This window comes from Acartia tonsa, chromosome 3 (assembly GCF_053477335.1).
Source record: "Acartia tonsa isolate MP-2025a chromosome 3, ASM5347733v1, whole genome shotgun sequence".
In the NCBI taxonomy this organism is placed as follows: Eukaryota; Metazoa; Arthropoda; class Copepoda; order Calanoida; family Acartiidae; genus Acartia; species Acartia tonsa.
This window is the reverse complement of record NC_137262.1, coordinates 46,584,441-46,601,978: the sequence shown is the minus strand read 5'-3', so window position 1 is coordinate 46,601,978 and position 17,538 is coordinate 46,584,441. Positions and strand designations below refer to the sequence as shown.

Here is a 17,538-nt window from a genome sequence, read left to right as displayed (position 1 = left end):
TTCTGGACACAAAATCCCAGTAGCTGGAGAGATAACTCTCATGATTCGTCTCACACAATTCTCAGGCATCTATAGACCAGTACCATTTATGATTGTACCTGAGGAACACAAGAATGTCACACCTATGATCATTGGAATGAACGGCATTAGAGATCTCCAATTAGGGTTGACTTTCGTTGCGGATAATCACCCGCCAGCACCATATCTATACTCTATGTTCCACCCTGGGAGAGTACTAGATAGCCTGTTCTGTTCTGATTATGAGTTACAACTCTGCACAGGGACAATAGACAAAATTGAGCCTAATGAAACTCAGACTATAGAAATGAACATCAACCATTTCTTCAACTTAGCTCCTGGAACAAAAGTCATTCTCAGCGATGACCACATTGCTAATGATAGAAATGGAGGAATCAAAATTCAGCCTGGACAAACGCAACTGACTGTCAACAACCGAGGACAACTGAGTGGAAGAGCAATGATAACAAATGTCACTGAACATGCAATCACTAACACTGTTATCACCGGATACTTGGAACCCAGCAACCAATTTGTAGTCAAGGAAATCACCACAGACTTTGATTTCACACAATCATTCCTACACAATGTATCTGTGACAACTGAGCTAGATGAGATTGTACAGGCCCTGGAACAACACGCAGAGAAAGCTACGGCTCCAGCCATCAATCAGATCTCACTAGACACCAGAAACAATTCAGTCCAACTCTTATAGCTACCAAAATACAGCGCCATCAATCTGGTAGAACGATCTTTCCCTTTAGCTGATGGATATATACCGAATCCTACAGCTATAAACAATGACACTCCAGTACCAGGAGTAGCCTTATCTGATTACCGATCTAATATTGATGAAATTCTAACTACACCAGATCCTGAAAAGAATAAACTTTTTGAAAATAGTGATGACGTTATTGAACTTGGCTTAAAACATATAGCTGAATCTGATAACCTCATGGACTACGTAACAGAACCTACTGGCTACAGTGTGCCTAAGGATCAGTTTGTTAAACCAGAGGATCTTGTGGTGCTGTCAGACTATCCACCAGAGGTAAGACATTATATAGAAGATATATTCCTAAAATCTTACCCTGATATCATATCTACACATTCTACTGATAGAGGTAACATGAGTAAATATCTAGGCAATTATACAATTAGACTAAAACCTGGTCAAACTTTACCCCAGCATAAGAAATTATATTATTTATCACCCGTAGAGAAAATGCAAATGCAATCTATCTTAGAGTTTTTGTTAAAGAACGGCACCATTGAAAGAGCTAATTTGGATGGGGATTCCTATAACAACTATGCAAGCCCAGCATATCTGATTCCAAAGTCGGATCAGGGGAGCTGTCCTCGTTTAATTGTAAATTTTCAACAATTGAATCCTTGTCTGCAGTCTGAACCTGCACTGCTACCCACAGCAGAAAATTTGATTCAGTCACTAAGGGATAAATTTGTGCATAGTAGTAGTGACATGGCTAACGCCTTTCATAGTATAACGCTAGAACCTTCTTGCAGAGACCTAACATTGTTTGCAACCCCATTAGGAGCTTTTAGACACGCATCCTTACCAACTGGCATTAAGACTTCACCTGAAAGTCTATCACGCTTTATGGAAAAGATATTACACTGGGAATTGGTTTGTGATGATAATGGTAATGTTGTAATGGACGGTGATTTAGCCAAGATGGTATACTCACCTATCCCAGAAGTCCAACACATTTACGATGATTTCATTGTCTCAACTGAACTAGCTAAAACTAGATCAGAATCATTGAATATACATTTTAAGATTTTGAAGAAAGTTATGGGAAGAATACACACGCATAAAGGAAAGATTAGTTTAAAGAAATCACAACTTTTTAAAAGTAGGGTAAATTTCTTTGGGTTCTTCATCTCACATAATTATTGCTGTGTAGATCAAAGGCGAGTACAAAAACTTCTAAACATTCCCATGCCTACTGATATTACTATAATGAGATCTTTTATGGGAGTACTACAAAGTATGCATAAACATTTAAGATTTGATATTATGGCTCCTACACATATTTTAACTTCACTTACTTCTACTAGAATAGGTAAAACTTTTGTCCCAACTCCAGAACAAAGACAAGCATTCGAAGACATTAAGAAAGCTTTAGCCTCAGGACCAATTTTTAGCAAATTAGTTAACTTATCGGCACCTAAGATTATCTTATCAGACGCAGCCGGCACCTCAACTGGCTCATATTCGGCAGTCTTAGCGCAAATAGTGACACCAGAATTACAGGCTAAAACCCTACCCCCTGGGCTAAACTTCGATGACCCTGTACACCATGTTATTTATGATAATAGGTTACCAATTTTACCCCTACCTTTGCAGAATGAAGGTGAAAACATTAAGGATTATGCGAAGCGTATGTCTGAAGATGGACCACCTGAGTTTGAATATTTAGCTAGTAAAACTTTGGGCTATCCTGAAGACACTGTACACAATAGTCTCGGGATATCTTTACAATTGCTTCTAGAACTAAATAAAGTTCAAACACCTTTGACCACTATCCTGCAAAGAGCATCAAAAATTATACGTTCTACGATGTTGAGACAAAAGTATATTCAATTTGTATTTAATAATGATAGGGATAAATTCTTAGAATTTATTCGCAAACTAGAGCATGGATATGTATATCTAGATCCGCAACAACTCATATTTGAAGCTCTTAGTGTAGCTATGTACCGTCCTGTGATAGTTATCACAAATATAGAGGGTGCCAAACCTGTCACTCAACACTGTTCAGACAAAACAAAACCCCCTTTTGTATTTTTACTATATGGACACAAAGAGCAACACATAGTAAGACCCGCAATGGTTTCATCAACCAATAGCTTTAATTTAAAATCTTTAGCCTCAATGTTTGAAATTATCGCATATACCTCAAAGAAAATTACCGTTGCTGAGTCAAGATTACATATCATAGACATTGAAATCCTAGGAATTATTTATGCAGCAAACTCGTTTAGAACTCTAATAGGTCCAAGCTGTGAATGTACTTTGTTAACAGACGCAAAGTGTGCTTACTATCTCTTCAATCCTAAAGCATTAACAGCCGTTAATAAGTTGAAAAGGTGGAATACCACTCTGTTAACTCTAATACCGAAGCTAACAATGTCCTTCTTAAGAGGAGAAGACAATTTGGCAGATTTCTTAACAAGGGCATATAAGGCTACTCTACCAAGCATTAAAAAGGTAGCCCTACCTAAATTTGTTAAATCTGGGTTTGAAGATAACTTACCCCAATATAAAGTTTGGACTATTGAAGAATGGACACAGTTCATTATGGATAACCCCGACTATTTGGGTTATGATGAACAACCCCCACAGCCAAAGCAACAAAAACCCAAAATCACCATAAATTCACTTGCCGCAGAACATAGAGTTATAGGCAAAGTACTAAGACCTTTGGAAATCCTAAAAGAAAGGATTAGCATAGAAAATATAATTGCAAACCAAAAAGAGGAATACTCTGATATTTACACACGTTGTCTAACCTCTAAATCAAACACCTACACTTATAAAAGACAGAACTACGAACTTAAAGACACAATTCTGTTTACAAAAATAAAAGGAGATTTAAAAGTTTATCTCCCAACCAAACTACTACCAGTATTAGTATGCTATACTCATCTTTTGTTAGTACATAGTGGAGAAATTAAAATGCTTTTAAATATGCAGAATTTCTTCCACCCTAATCTTAAGAAATATGTTAGAAATTACACTAGATCTTGTTTAAATTGTCAACTTCAAAATTCATCTACAAAACTAGAACAAGTAGGAACTTATAGTACAATTTCAAGACCTTTTGAATGTGTAAGTATTGACTACATACAATCCTTACCCCCCTATCGTAGTTATAATCATATCCTCACTATAGTCTGCCAACTAACAGGAATGATTCTTGCATATCCCATGAAATCACTCACATCCCGTGAATTTATAGACAAATTCATGTTTTATTTCTATCCCAATTTCTCCCCCAGACAAATATTGTGTGACAATGCAAAATCATTTTTAGAAAAGCAAAATTTGATATTCTTTGCTTCTATTGGCATCCGAGTTTTGTATTCTACTGCGTACTTTTCACCCTCTAAAGGATTGGTGGAAGCTAGCAACAAAGTAATAAAATGGCCAATCATTAAAATTTTAGCGCAAGACTCAACAACCTCATGGTTATATCTACTACCGTTAATAGTCCGACAATATAATTGCACTAAAATACCAAAAACTGGATTTTCACCCATGGAATTATTATTCGGGACACGTAGCTCCCTGTCTAAATTGTTCTTTGGAGCAATAAAACCGGATAAATATCACCCTGAAATAGCACGCACAGAAGCTTATGTGCAAGATCTCTCAGACGGTATACAAGAAAACTTGGACATTTCAGCAAAAGCTATTGAAAAGGGAAGGGAGGCAAAACTAAAGTATATTAACAAAACCCGCATACACAAACAATTTGATATAGGAGATCTTGTCTTGGTTAGAAATAACACTATTACACCTGGTGTTAACCCCAATCTTAGACCTATCTATCATATTTCACCCTATAGAGTTTTAGATGTAAGCCCTAACAGTTGCACGCTTGAAAGAATTTCTGACAAGAAGACTGAAATATTTAAATACTCTTTCAACGAAATCAAAAAGTTCAAGCCAATTGACGAACATTTTGACACCCTCCCAGAGGAAATAAGGGATATTATCACAAAGCCTTATAATAAACTCACAAATCAAGAGATAGCCACATTAGTTAAAAATGACACACTTCCGCTTATATTTCCGGTTAATTCAAAAGATCCACAACCAGGAATACGCGCACACTCACCCTTAGAAACACGAAAAGAAGCGTCACAAAATAAGAAACCATTAGATTCTGATTCGGACATAGAGGACTCAAGTGCCGACGAGGACATGACACTCGATTCCGTATTTATTACCGGAGGTCGACGACTTAGGAAAATAAATGATAGACATGTCAGATTTCGGAATGGCACAAGTTCACAACCATAATTTACATTTCCATTTACCCTGTAAACTTGTGAACAATATGATAATATGTTATTCTAATCTGATAACTAAGTTATCATATTCATGTAAATTTTCCCACTCAAGGTTATATATTCAGTGGTAAAATATACATCTTTTCTCTTCAGCGGGGAGACCAACTATATGCAATATACGTCGACTAAAGAGTCGATCCCTTCAAAAACACTTACATAAAAAAAATTGCATATAGGAAGTTTTGATTCTGTATAGGCAAACAGAGTCAAACGATTGATACAGATTGTACAAAAATACGAATGTTACAAATGTTAAATACGCACCCTAAAATATACACAAAAACTATTTAAAACATTTAATACAAATTGTACAAAGTGTACAAACATAGCAGTACTAATAGGCAACCTATATACATACGCCTTGAATTATGATGAGTTGATTAGTTATTAGAAACTATAACCACTCTACATACAAAAAAAATATGTCAAAAACTTTAATTATAACTTCGGACAGGAAACGCCCACTCAGAATTTTAGTAGTAGTAAACAATAACGATAACTTAAATTTTACCCTGAAATTGAGTCAGTTTACTATAACATATCCACAAGTGAGGAAATCACCAACCTTGTGAAGTACTACAGTTACCACATAACACGTAAGTCTTAACAGAATATTTTACAAAAGTTATAAAATGCAAACTAGATTCCGAAAGCCTATGCCTAGATCACAACGGGTTCTACATGAGACCTTCGCAAACCTAGTAGAATATTGTTATAACTTGCTTACGATGATTAAAGAAATGTTAGCGTTTAAAATTAGTTGTGGAATCAGCCAACCTAGTCGTATTGTACGGTACTTGCACTGTCGTATACTTAGAAACACTTATAGAGACGCATACAACCGTTTGGTTATACGGTATAGACAGCAAGAGTATAGAAACCGACAGACTATAACAGACGAATTACGGGCAGTAGCACGCCAAATAGAGAATCTGAGAGACACAGTCCTCCTCATTTCTGGGCATTGTACTCTCCCCACTATCCACGAAGAGTAAACTAGATTAAAACTGATTCTTATAATCTGATTTCTAACAATGACGTACGGACGTATCCTAACGATATAAAAGTTTTGCATATGATAAAACCTCTTGTACATATGTGTATTGATGTAAAATACTTATATTCTCATATATCTCTATGTAATTATTGAAAACGATAGGAAATTAATCGCATAAATCATAGTAGAGGTATCAAAAAGGACATAACAAGAAATTTTGTTATTTATACAAGTTATCATAAACCAAGTGAATGTAAGCTAAACTAAGCACCTTGCAAAAATAAACTTTAATTATGTATCTAACTAAATTAAGGAACAGACAATAATACTTATAGAGTAGCTACGTAAACGGGAGTGGTACACAACAAATACTAAATCAGTAAATAACAGTGTATACGCTACTTAAAATTGCTATATTTATTTAAACAAAAAGTAAATAATCTTTAGAAAGGTATAAAAATTTTGACAAATATTTTTCTTTGGTGAAAACTTAAAATTAAATCAATTTTGAAAACAGAACATAAACTTTTATTTTTACAGTATTTGAAAAACATTATGATAATAAGAAGTTTTCTGACAATTTAACATCTTAGTTAATATAATTTGGACATAAGCTGTATAATGGCACATAATAAAACTTCGAGATTGCTAAACGTTGAGTTTATACATAAATGTTGAATTTATACATATAGAAAGCACATAGCCTAATAACAAGCTAACGGAAGCCTAACATTTAACTCTACTTGTTGGAAATAAGACTTAGTTTTAAATCTAAAGGGACATAAGAACATTTTACCTTGAGACTTTAAACTTTGTGACTATTGTATTGAAATTTAAAAGGGAAACGCTATTTATTCTAAGCCTTACTAATTAAATAAAACTTCCTTAATGAGATCATCCAACCAATGATATTACTTTAATTACTTGAGTTACAAACAGTCTTTACATGAGTTTTCTTAAAAATACTTGAATAAGCGTATGTAAATAATTTTGTCTAACGTCAGTCTTTCGGTCTACTTAGATATTAGTTACAAAAAAAATATATGCTATTTACAAGTCCTCTCTATATCACAGCACAATTAAAATTCACGATTAATGCACAGGGATGGATATAAATGAAATTTAGAGAAAAGGTACTGAGTTGCGAGTTCGATTAAATATCTATATATACATGACCCTTACAAGCTAACAAGAATGAATAAAACTGCGACATAAGGCTGTAATTACAGTTGTTAATATACTATTGAGAAAGAAAAAGGATTAGTTCGCTTACGAAGAAAGTAATTAAGAATTGAATGAAGTTTTAAATTATGGGCATAAAGAAGATACAACCTTATAATCATTTCCTTACATACTAAATATCCTTACAGACTAAACATATATATACATAATATAATGGCAGAAGTGTAAATTAATGTTTGGCTTTGTACAGTATAAAAAAAAGTCATAATGTCTAATAACAAAAGTCTTTACTTCATAGTGATTACTATTTTGACTAGTTACATAAGAATAGAAAATCTGTAAATTTAGTCACATGTTGTCTAAAACTGGTCATTGTCTTAAAATTTGTATGTCATATTTTCAACCAAGCTAACAGCGCCACTTTACGGCGTACGTTTAGGGAACATGGGACCCCGACGTCGAGGGACTCCCTCGACGCCGGAATCCTCTGTCCTGTTGTTATCTGAGGAATGCGTAGCTGAGTTGAAGCTACTCTCCGCTGATGTTATCTCTTCCAAGATAGCAGGCGTTGGAGTACGCATGGAGCGGCGCAAACGTTCTAAACTGAGGACCCGCAGTGGAGTGGGGTACTCAATCTCATCAGTCACCGCATTAAATCTAATTGGCGGGAGATCGGGGTCTTCGATATCGTCAACCAGTGGGACTAAACTGGCCGCATCCTAAAATTAAGAAAAGGGACATTATTAGACAATCATGTTAATAAATGTTCACAAGAAAATTTATCAACGCTAATCCATATATGTTTGTGAGTCAATTTTTTTCTAATACTTTATCTAGAATCTTGCTATTAACTATTAGGAAGAAATTACACCATAGTTAAAGTAAAGTTATTGTCTAATAGCATAGCTATCTGAGCTAAACAGCCTATTCTAAGTTACGTAATTTTTTGCAACGAAGAAATATTATAAGAGCTTATCAAACTTACCACAGACAAATCAGCTGCAGATGGAGATTCAATGCGACTTAAGCACATAATAGAGCTCAAGGAAGAGCTGTCGCTGGATACCTCAGCTGTTCTCTCAGAACTGACTCGATTACACCTCCCCATATTGGTGTAAAACTGTGCCAGGGGGATGGAGTTGGTCGCCTAAAATATAATAAGATCTTTTAGTTTAATCCCAACGCCAACAACGAGTCTAGGAAAAGCAGTAAATGAGAATGCCTAAAATCCTGTACAAGCTATATGATTAGGTAGCAATTCAACCCACTTTATACTAGAATTAAAATCTTAGATCGGTTCAAAAATGCTTATGCAACCATACATTTTAAGATTAATATTCTACCAATAAAAGAATTTTAGTTGCAAATACCTCTAGATACGTGTACAAATATACAGCCTCTTTCTGAAAATTAATAGAAAACTAAAGCATGGATACTTACATGTAAACGCTCTGCTTGATCAACAATCAACGGACGGAAGCCAGGACTTCCCGTCGAGGTTTCCAAGCCCGCAGGCACATTTCTTCCAGTAACCCGATCCTCAGTGGCAGACAAACAGTGTACGGCAAACAGGCCAATTCTGGACCTTACTTCTGCTGGAGTCGATGGACTAGCAGAGGGAGCCTAAAACAAAAGGAAAACAATAAAAGTCTTGATCTAACATTTAAACCCCCAATGAGAAACGTGCGGCACGAGCAAACTCTCAACTTTCCCAGAGGGAAATAATATTAGGTTGCTACTTAAGATTTTAGTAAATGTTAACTGGTATCTCAACTTAATTGCGGTAACCGAGCGGATTTCTCTGGCGGCATAAAACGACGACAAACGGTGAGCGATATATATGGAAGAGCCGAAAGTCAACGTTGAGGAAGTGAGAATAGGACAGAACAACCCTGCACCAACATGATGCTTTATTAGACAAAACGGGTGGCTAGAAAAAAAATTTATACAAAACAAAAAAAAAAGAAATATACAACAGAAGAAAAATCACCTGTGTATCCGACAGAATATCATCAATCTCAGAGGACGCGGCTTCATACATGGTGTCCGACGGCTCCGCAGTTGGCGACATAGCCCCAGCTCTAGTCCTGTTGGTCCTGTTACTGCAGTGGAGAAGCTCAATGGTCCTGACGCCTATGTTTCGGAGGCGCGTACATACATCTCTTATCCAGCGAGCCAGCGACCTGTCTGAGGTGTTGTCAATACGTGTAAGAGTCTCAAGCCCTACAGCGCCGAAGAAGACCACTATAAGAGCACATGAAAACAAGCCTAAACCCAACAACATGTTAATTAAGCCATCCATGTTGAAGGTGTCCAGACTCGTCTTCTGGTCTCTCCCCAACTCGGCAGACCCAGAATCACCTCCGGCAACATCGTCACCAATGTCACCGCAGGAGTTCTGCATCACCGAATTGAGGAGAGACCAGATGATTTGTATCGTTCTACTAAGCATCAGTGAGAGATGCTCGTTGCCGAACATCTCCCCTTGATCCCTTTCGGACTCTACAGTACTTGTACCCCCATAGTCGTCGACATCAGCAAGGCTTGGCATCCCAGACTGGTCGCTGTACACTGAACTCGAGTCGTCTAAGGAGTTTTCAAGAAACGAGGAATTGGCAAGAGTGGCCGCAGCCGCCCTCATTGATTCCTCGAATCTTTCCTTAATATTCTGATGCGCGTCCAGGCTGTCAGGCACATACATTATGAGCGAATGTAAATTTAAAATAGAGGACTAGTGATTCTGAAAGGCAATATAGTAAAGTTGATTTTATGAAAAAGACTGTACACACGAATATTTTTTTTGTATTTTAAGCAACTATGGTTGAACCTCCTAACCATTAAACTTTGATTTATCATCTAAAAGTAAAATTCTTTAAATTAAAGAATATGTAATTAATTTTACATGATTCAACGCTTGAAAATAGCTATCGTTAAGCTATTCAAACATTAAAACTTTGTTTTATTAGATTCAATTAAGTTAAAGAATACGTAATTAATTTTACATGATTCAATGCTTAAAAATAGCTATCGCTGAGCTATCAAAAACATATTCATTATGATGTATTAAGCAATTAAAAACTTATATACTAGCTAAATCTGAGTATCGTCACTGATGTTAAAAAAAAAACACTTTCGATAAAGCTAGCTAAATATAATTTTTGTAAGCGACCATTTTTTTTATAATATGGTTGAGTTACTCGTAACGTAAATAATCTATCAATTAGCGTCATTATAATTGAATTAAGTAAAAAGAAATCTTATTTTAGAACCTATAGTAAAATTGTTTTAGAAGATTTGAATCAGGACTCAAATAAGTTTTGATTATAAAAAGGGAACGCTGTAATCAAAAGTTAAAACGAATAGAATGATGGAACATATCTGTGTCAATATAAGTTTTGTTTACGATGAACGATTTTAACTTCTGCAGACGGAAAACGTAAACAAAACAAGGTACGTCAATTTACCTGCTGACTCAGATATGTCCTATCAAAACTACAAATATTATATAGAATAAAATTGTCATATATTGAAGATGTACCCATATTGCTTCTAACCCACTTTCGTTTAAAAACACAGTGATAAAGGCCTTATCGACGAAGAAAATAAGATTCTTGAGTCTTAAATAGCGGCTAACGAATGCAATAATGGGCATATCAACAATCTATAACATAAAAACATTCATATAAAACAAACGGGTTACTATATTTTATCACTTTTATATAAATTCTCTTGGAATTTAGCGGTAAAATTAAACACTCGAACGCAAGCTCCGCTCGCAAAGACAATTATTATATAAATGAGCATAATTACTGGGCCGCCAGCTTTTTATAACCTCGCTCAAATCCAACCCCTATCACTTTTGACCGCCCAAACATAAACAAAGGGTTGACAACTTATTGTTACGTAAAATTTAATTACGGACGTCGAACGACATATTTTATAGATATTAAGTCAAAAAGGTACACTTGATAGCGACGTAATGTAAGATATTAGTCTTTAAAATGATTAAAATTTATTCATGTTAAAAATAACATAAATACAGCTAATACCAACAATGGTATAAACCATATGTACATATACAAAATATACAAACAAAGGGTTACCAACTATTGTTAGTAGAATCTTATATTTTTACATACATACGAGTAATGTAACAAAAGAAAATAATACGATATGTAAATACTAATTGTACTTATACATTTTTATATAAAATATTGTTTATATTCAGGAAACAGTTATATTTAACAGAAATAGAGATAACTAACCAATCCATTATAGGTCTATCTGTAACGAAAGAATTTCTAGAATATCCCAGGGATAAAAGGATTAATAAAAGATTATTAAAACTTCTTTTGTTTAGATTACCATAGCCAGGATACCCCAAGGAACCGGTTGGAGCACGCGCACTAACTCTTTTTAGGATCTACCATGGACCAGCCTGGAGATAACCTAGATGATCATGGAGTATTGGAGCCCTACCACCACCCTACCTTGGACGGATTGCGGTTGTGTTCCTGTCAACACCTTGACACTATAGACGAGAACAACAACATCATCACCACACCAGAGTACGATGGATTCTCAGAGAACCTGTCCATCACCATCAGGAATTTCTTGTTAAATACAGCCCTGACTACCAGAGAAGATAGTAGAGTGGAGACCGATAGTGACACTAGCTCCAGCAGCACACTGTCCCTCTCTACCAATGACCTCAACCAACTCTACTATGACCTGGAAAATCACTCAATCACCTTGAACGAGAATGGAAACGAGGTAGCACAAGTGGACGCCCTTGGCTACATATCTACCTCACCCCCAACCTCAACCTACACTTCGAACGAGAGCACTTCACCACCTAGTTCATCATCAGAAGAAGCTGAACTATCCAGAACAACCAACGCAAAAACATTTATTGATGTGACAATGTTAGATAAAACTAAACCCCTCAAGAAAAGAATGTATTCTATTTGGGAGGTTTATCATCTTGTATACCCAGCTATGAAAATACGCAAATCATACTTTCTTAATGGAAAGCGTATTTAACTTAGCTTGGAATACATTTATAGTTTATTATATATGCCTATATACTGGGACTACTAAACTTTTTCTTTTTCTCTTTTTTCTTTTTTAACAACTTACCCCCATTGGAGATGCGATCCTCAATTTTCAAATTCTTTGAACGTACATATGAGACTTTTACAGAAATGCTTCGCATCCACAACTATCTATCTATGCTTGATATAAAATCAACACTATATAGATCATATTATGAACCTTTGATTGACACGTGCCCTGCAATTAACTAGTAGCACTCAGGGGCAAGACACAATTACTTTAGCTAGGCCCAAGGCATTATTTGTATCAATTTATGCATTCATAGGCCTGTCTCTACCTATATGACACCATATATGGGTAACGAAAGCCTATTCATGGTAATCTGTATGTGATTTGCTAATAGTATATGTTTATTAAAGATATTATGTTTATAGTTAATGTAATCGTATAAACAACCAGTACATATATGTATGCCTACAACCATGCCTGATTTACGTCACATATTAACACACAGATATTTAATTGCACAGACAAACACTAAAATCCTGGTCCAGAGCTAATGTTATAGCATGTACCTCTTGAATTTATTCAGTTATTTACTAACTCTCCTACCATCAACTTCTCTTTCTGGCTTTAAAAGGTAATGACTTAGTTGTTTGGCATGCATTGTAGTTTAAATTTAGGCCCCTTAGTACTTAGCATGAATTGAGCTCAGGCCTTATGTTAGAACTCTAACACTTAGCACAATTCACTGCTTGGGACTTAGGGCATATTTCTGTCCTACTCTACTTATAATTTTAACACTTATCCTGTAAATATTTCCATACTTAACTTATGCACTTGTGATATAAATACACTTTATAAAAACATTTTCCTTCCTTAATACTTAATATACTTATATGATTCTGATCGAATATCAAAACCAACCATTTATTCTTAGGTTAAAGCAACATAATACTTCGCGTGGGTCTTTTGTTGAGCTTCCACCAGCTCAACCAAATTCGTATTATACTTGTGGGAATAGAGGGTTAAGCATTCTAAACAAGCGAACCGACGATGAGAATGTCTATGTGTATTGCATTAAAATTAGGTTTTAGTAGTACTCATAGAAGAGCGGTCTCCATACCTAATTATGGACAAACGCCCCATTCGCACACACAATCTAATACATTTATCTCATTACAATTTAACCATTTAGACTATTAATAAAAAGGTTAATAAAACTGCTTCAGCTTTGACAAGAAAAAAATAATACAATATGCTCATTTGGGGTACCTTATTTTACAAATATTAATTAGTTTCATATAGAGCATATTGATTTCTTAATTACCTAGAGATCTAATATGAATTTGTGACTCGGTAAATTTTTAATTCAAGTTTAAAAAATCACTCTTAAAACTGTTACTCTGTGGAAAAACAGTAAACTTTGGTTGCAAGTATTGAAATCATTTAGTAAGGTGCAGTGTTTATCATTTTTCCTGGTTTTAAACCATATTTGTCACAAATAACAAAGATAACAGAAATAATTTTATCCATATACACAGATTGATAACAGCAGTAAAATTTAATACAGTAATAAGATATAAATCTTGTATTTTTTAAAACCTTATAATTAGTTGATAGTAAACTAATAGCAGATTTTTAACTCAGTGTTTGACGTATTTTTGTAAAATGAAAATTGTTTGTTTAAAGACTTAAATTGTGCAAAGACTGACTACTTTAATATATTTATCTTGTTACGGATTATACTTAAGAGTAGCTGCACAAAACAAGAATTATTTACTTAATATGTAACAATTGTAGCCCAAATATGCGCAAAAAAGTTTAAATAGATTATGAATAAAATTATATTATGCCCATTAGAAAAAAATGGAAACTAATTGATAGGAATTCCATACACAAAAGATTGCTCCCAAGCCACTAGCCACTGCGAGTGGCCTAAACCTTGCAGTAGATGAATTGGGATAGCCTATGAGTAAGCTGATAGCTGATATTTTAGATCGTAAAAACAACTTAACCTAAACTAACCCAACCAACCCTATGGATATTTTGTGCAATCAATGTAGTAAATTCTATAAATAATCTACAAAAATTATGTACATAAATTTATATACCATTTTGTGGGTTAAAGTGAGTGGACTTAAAAATAAAATTTTCGTGAAAAAAGAATATGGGTTCAATTCCATGTTCACTAGCTAAGTATAAAACTCCGTATCTTGCTTTTACATACCTCGTGAAATTGATTTTATAAAAATTTTATGAAGTTCATGCCCATTTTATGTAAGTTTATTTGTTTGTTATTTCTTATCCACCAGAATGTTAAAAAACACTCTTTTTCATTTAATTCTAACTAAACAACCTTGGTAATTTATTAAAAATGTTATATATAACATTCTACCAAAGCTAACAATGAATACTAAAGTTTTAGGCGTGTGCTTATATTAGAAAAGTGTTTGTTATAGCGCTTATACTTTAAAAAGGGAACAAGGCTAAATATATCCAAACTAACGAAGTATAGTTAATATCATATGTATTGTACATATGTCAATATATTTTGGTAGCAAAGCCACCATTTACCACAAATATATTTAAAAGTTTGAAAGACATTTCTAAGAGAATACAAATGTAATCTAGCAATTTATTGACAATGCCAGCCATTCTAGTTTTAAAAAAAGTTTTTTTTAAGGGGGTAGGTTTTTCTCTTGGAATGGTGGAGTTCTAATTGTTAGATAGACAGAAGTTTTGGAATGGACAACTGACAAATTATTAAGATGCAACGCCCCTAAAATATGTAACATATAATAAGTAATATGTACATATAAGGTATTTGCTCTGAATAAATGACCTAAAGAAAACACCTGTCCGACAGTGCAATACTTCCGGCGCACTGCTTTTATGTGGCCGGTTTCTATCGTCGTTCATTTACGTTGCAATCACAATTAAATTTTAATAGTGTAACTAATCTATTACCAATATATGTTTATCACTAAAAGATTATGAAAGTAAACGTTAAATTTGCTGCATATTTTTCTGTTTTATTATAGTATCACATTAATGTTCTTAATTGTTGTTTTGCTCTATTTATGGATAAAACATGTTATTTAACACGTGAAAAGGTATTTAGAACTAGCAAATATGTGAATGTATGGATCATAATAAAATGATACCTATGGTTTCAGGGGCGTCCAATCTTTTTATTTTTGGGGGGGGAAATGGCGCGCGAAGCGCGCCGCAAATTTTTTTTACCCCCCCCCAAAAAAAAATTTTTACCCCTGGGGTAAAATTTGCTTGGGGGGGGTAATTACCCCCCCTGAAATCTGTTGGCAGGGGTAAATTTAGTTTACCCCTCCCCAAAATTTACCCCCGGTACTTAGCAGGGCCTTATTTAATCCCAAAGGTCTTCTCGAAAACTAGAATTTTAAAAGATTTACACACATACTAACATTCTTAGCCAAAACCGTGCATTAATAGGTAAAAATAAATGCATATATAGACACATAACATTTTCATTGTTTTTTTTCTTAAAAATTACTGATATATATATAATGCATTTGAAATATTCAAGTGACAGAAGTTCTTATCAAATGCTACCCTCGAAGAACGTTCAACAAAGCTATAGAGAAGTCACACTTAATATATTTTTAAATATTTACCATATAATCTTTCTTTTTCATTCAGTTTGTCACAAACATCTTTATCTATAAAACATTGACGGACAAAATAAAATGCAAATGGTTTAAGAGATTTTTTGCAAATGGATTTGCGGATTTTTAATTTATTCATTCTTTTTTTTGGTTTAAAAAATTCCTGTTTTTGTTGCTAAAAAAAATATACTCTGTTAATAACACAAAATACCAATAATCCCTTCATAAAGTTTAAGAGCTTAACTTTAATAAATGTTGTCCTTGTTTGCTTTATATTGTAACAACGAAAATAATGTCTCTTTAGATGTGGTTTGTAATCACATAAATAACCAACTACCATGTAAGTAAAGATTAAAAGGTAATCTCACATTCTCCCCTTTCCCCCTCTTTCCTATATTTGTATCTTTTATATGGCAACTCCTTTTCCCCCATCTCTTATTTCTTTTGTTGTACAATTATTATTTGCTTTCTAAAAATCAGTTAAATTAATAACCGTAGCGCAGCTACTCTAAAAGCAAAATTTACTTTAACCAACCGAATATACTTTGATAAATGAAAGTCTAATTAAGATTTATCTTTTAAGGACACTGTAAAAAAATGTTAAGCTGCCAAAAAAATAAAAATTTCTAAAAAATGTTCATACTTGAAAATAAGTCACTTAAACCTTAAAATTCCCTAATTGATATACAGAGAAAAGGATCTAGAAAATTCTAAATTCTTACTATTTCATTGAACATGGAAAAGAATTCTTAAATTAATAGGATAATTGGACAGTTAAAGATGAAAATATGATTGGATTAAAGTATTATATCTAATGTTAAAATTCTCATAAATATTGCCTTTTTCTTAGTTTTTACCTAGCTGTGAGTCATTTGTATACGGGAGAAAAATATTTTGGGTAAGGACACTTTGAATGGCTATATTAGGCTGGTAGAACTTGCAATGTACGAAGCATAGAAATGTATCGCTTAGAAATTCTCTTTTACGTTGTACGGATTATTATGTTAGATGAACTATCTAGAGTAATGTTTCTATTCTGTATTTTCATCTGAACTCAAATTAACAAATTATGTAGGAAAGTTGTTCATGTCCGTGTATATTAGAAATATCATGGTCGGTAATACTCTAATTAATCCTAGTTAACCGGATATTCAGAGGGATTTAGCATCACACAAATTATATCACAACCAGGGAATGATACGAAAAGTTAAAAAAGAATAATAAAATTAACAATTGAACTGTAAATAAGAACCAATAATAATATCTGCTGGATTAGAACAAGTTCTCAGCCATATTAAAAAATCATGTATAGCATTAACAAAATTGGGTTTAAGCTAATATTTTTTTCATTTTAATATCCGCAGAAAGCTGTCTATAAAACGATGCGATAATTAACTATTAAAGTTAAATTCTTACAATAATTTTTAGACAAAAATTGCTGTATATTTTATCATGTTCACGTAAATTTTTTTAGTCTCATTTTGCTGAACTAATAAAGGTACTAAACTACCACTAGCTGGACATAATTGTTCTCATGTTACA

At 33.9% G+C, this 17,538-nt stretch overlaps 2 protein-coding genes across 3 annotated transcripts in view; both read right to left on the bottom strand.

The window, feature by feature from the left end:
- LOC145314356 (uncharacterized) overlaps positions 1–16,095 on the bottom strand; it is a 71,936-nt gene extending 55,841 nt beyond the window's left edge. For both annotated transcript variants that reach the window (XM_080154234.1, XM_080154235.1), the window contains exon 1: positions 16,006–16,095. The gene's annotated coding sequence lies outside the window, so the exon portion shown is untranslated. The remainder of the gene's footprint in view (positions 1–16,005) is intronic.
- Positions 8,556–10,122, bottom strand: LOC145315282 (uncharacterized). The gene is made up of 2 exons (XM_080155306.1): positions 9,288–10,122; positions 8,556–8,920 (listed from the first exon to the last, which is right to left on the bottom strand). Exons 1-2 carry the CDS (start codon positions 9,996–9,998, stop codon positions 8,708–8,710), a joined length of 924 nt encoding a protein of 307 aa, XP_080011432.1. The 5' UTR covers positions 9,999–10,122; the 3' UTR covers positions 8,556–8,707.
- Positions 16,096–17,538: the final 1,443 nt, after the last annotated feature.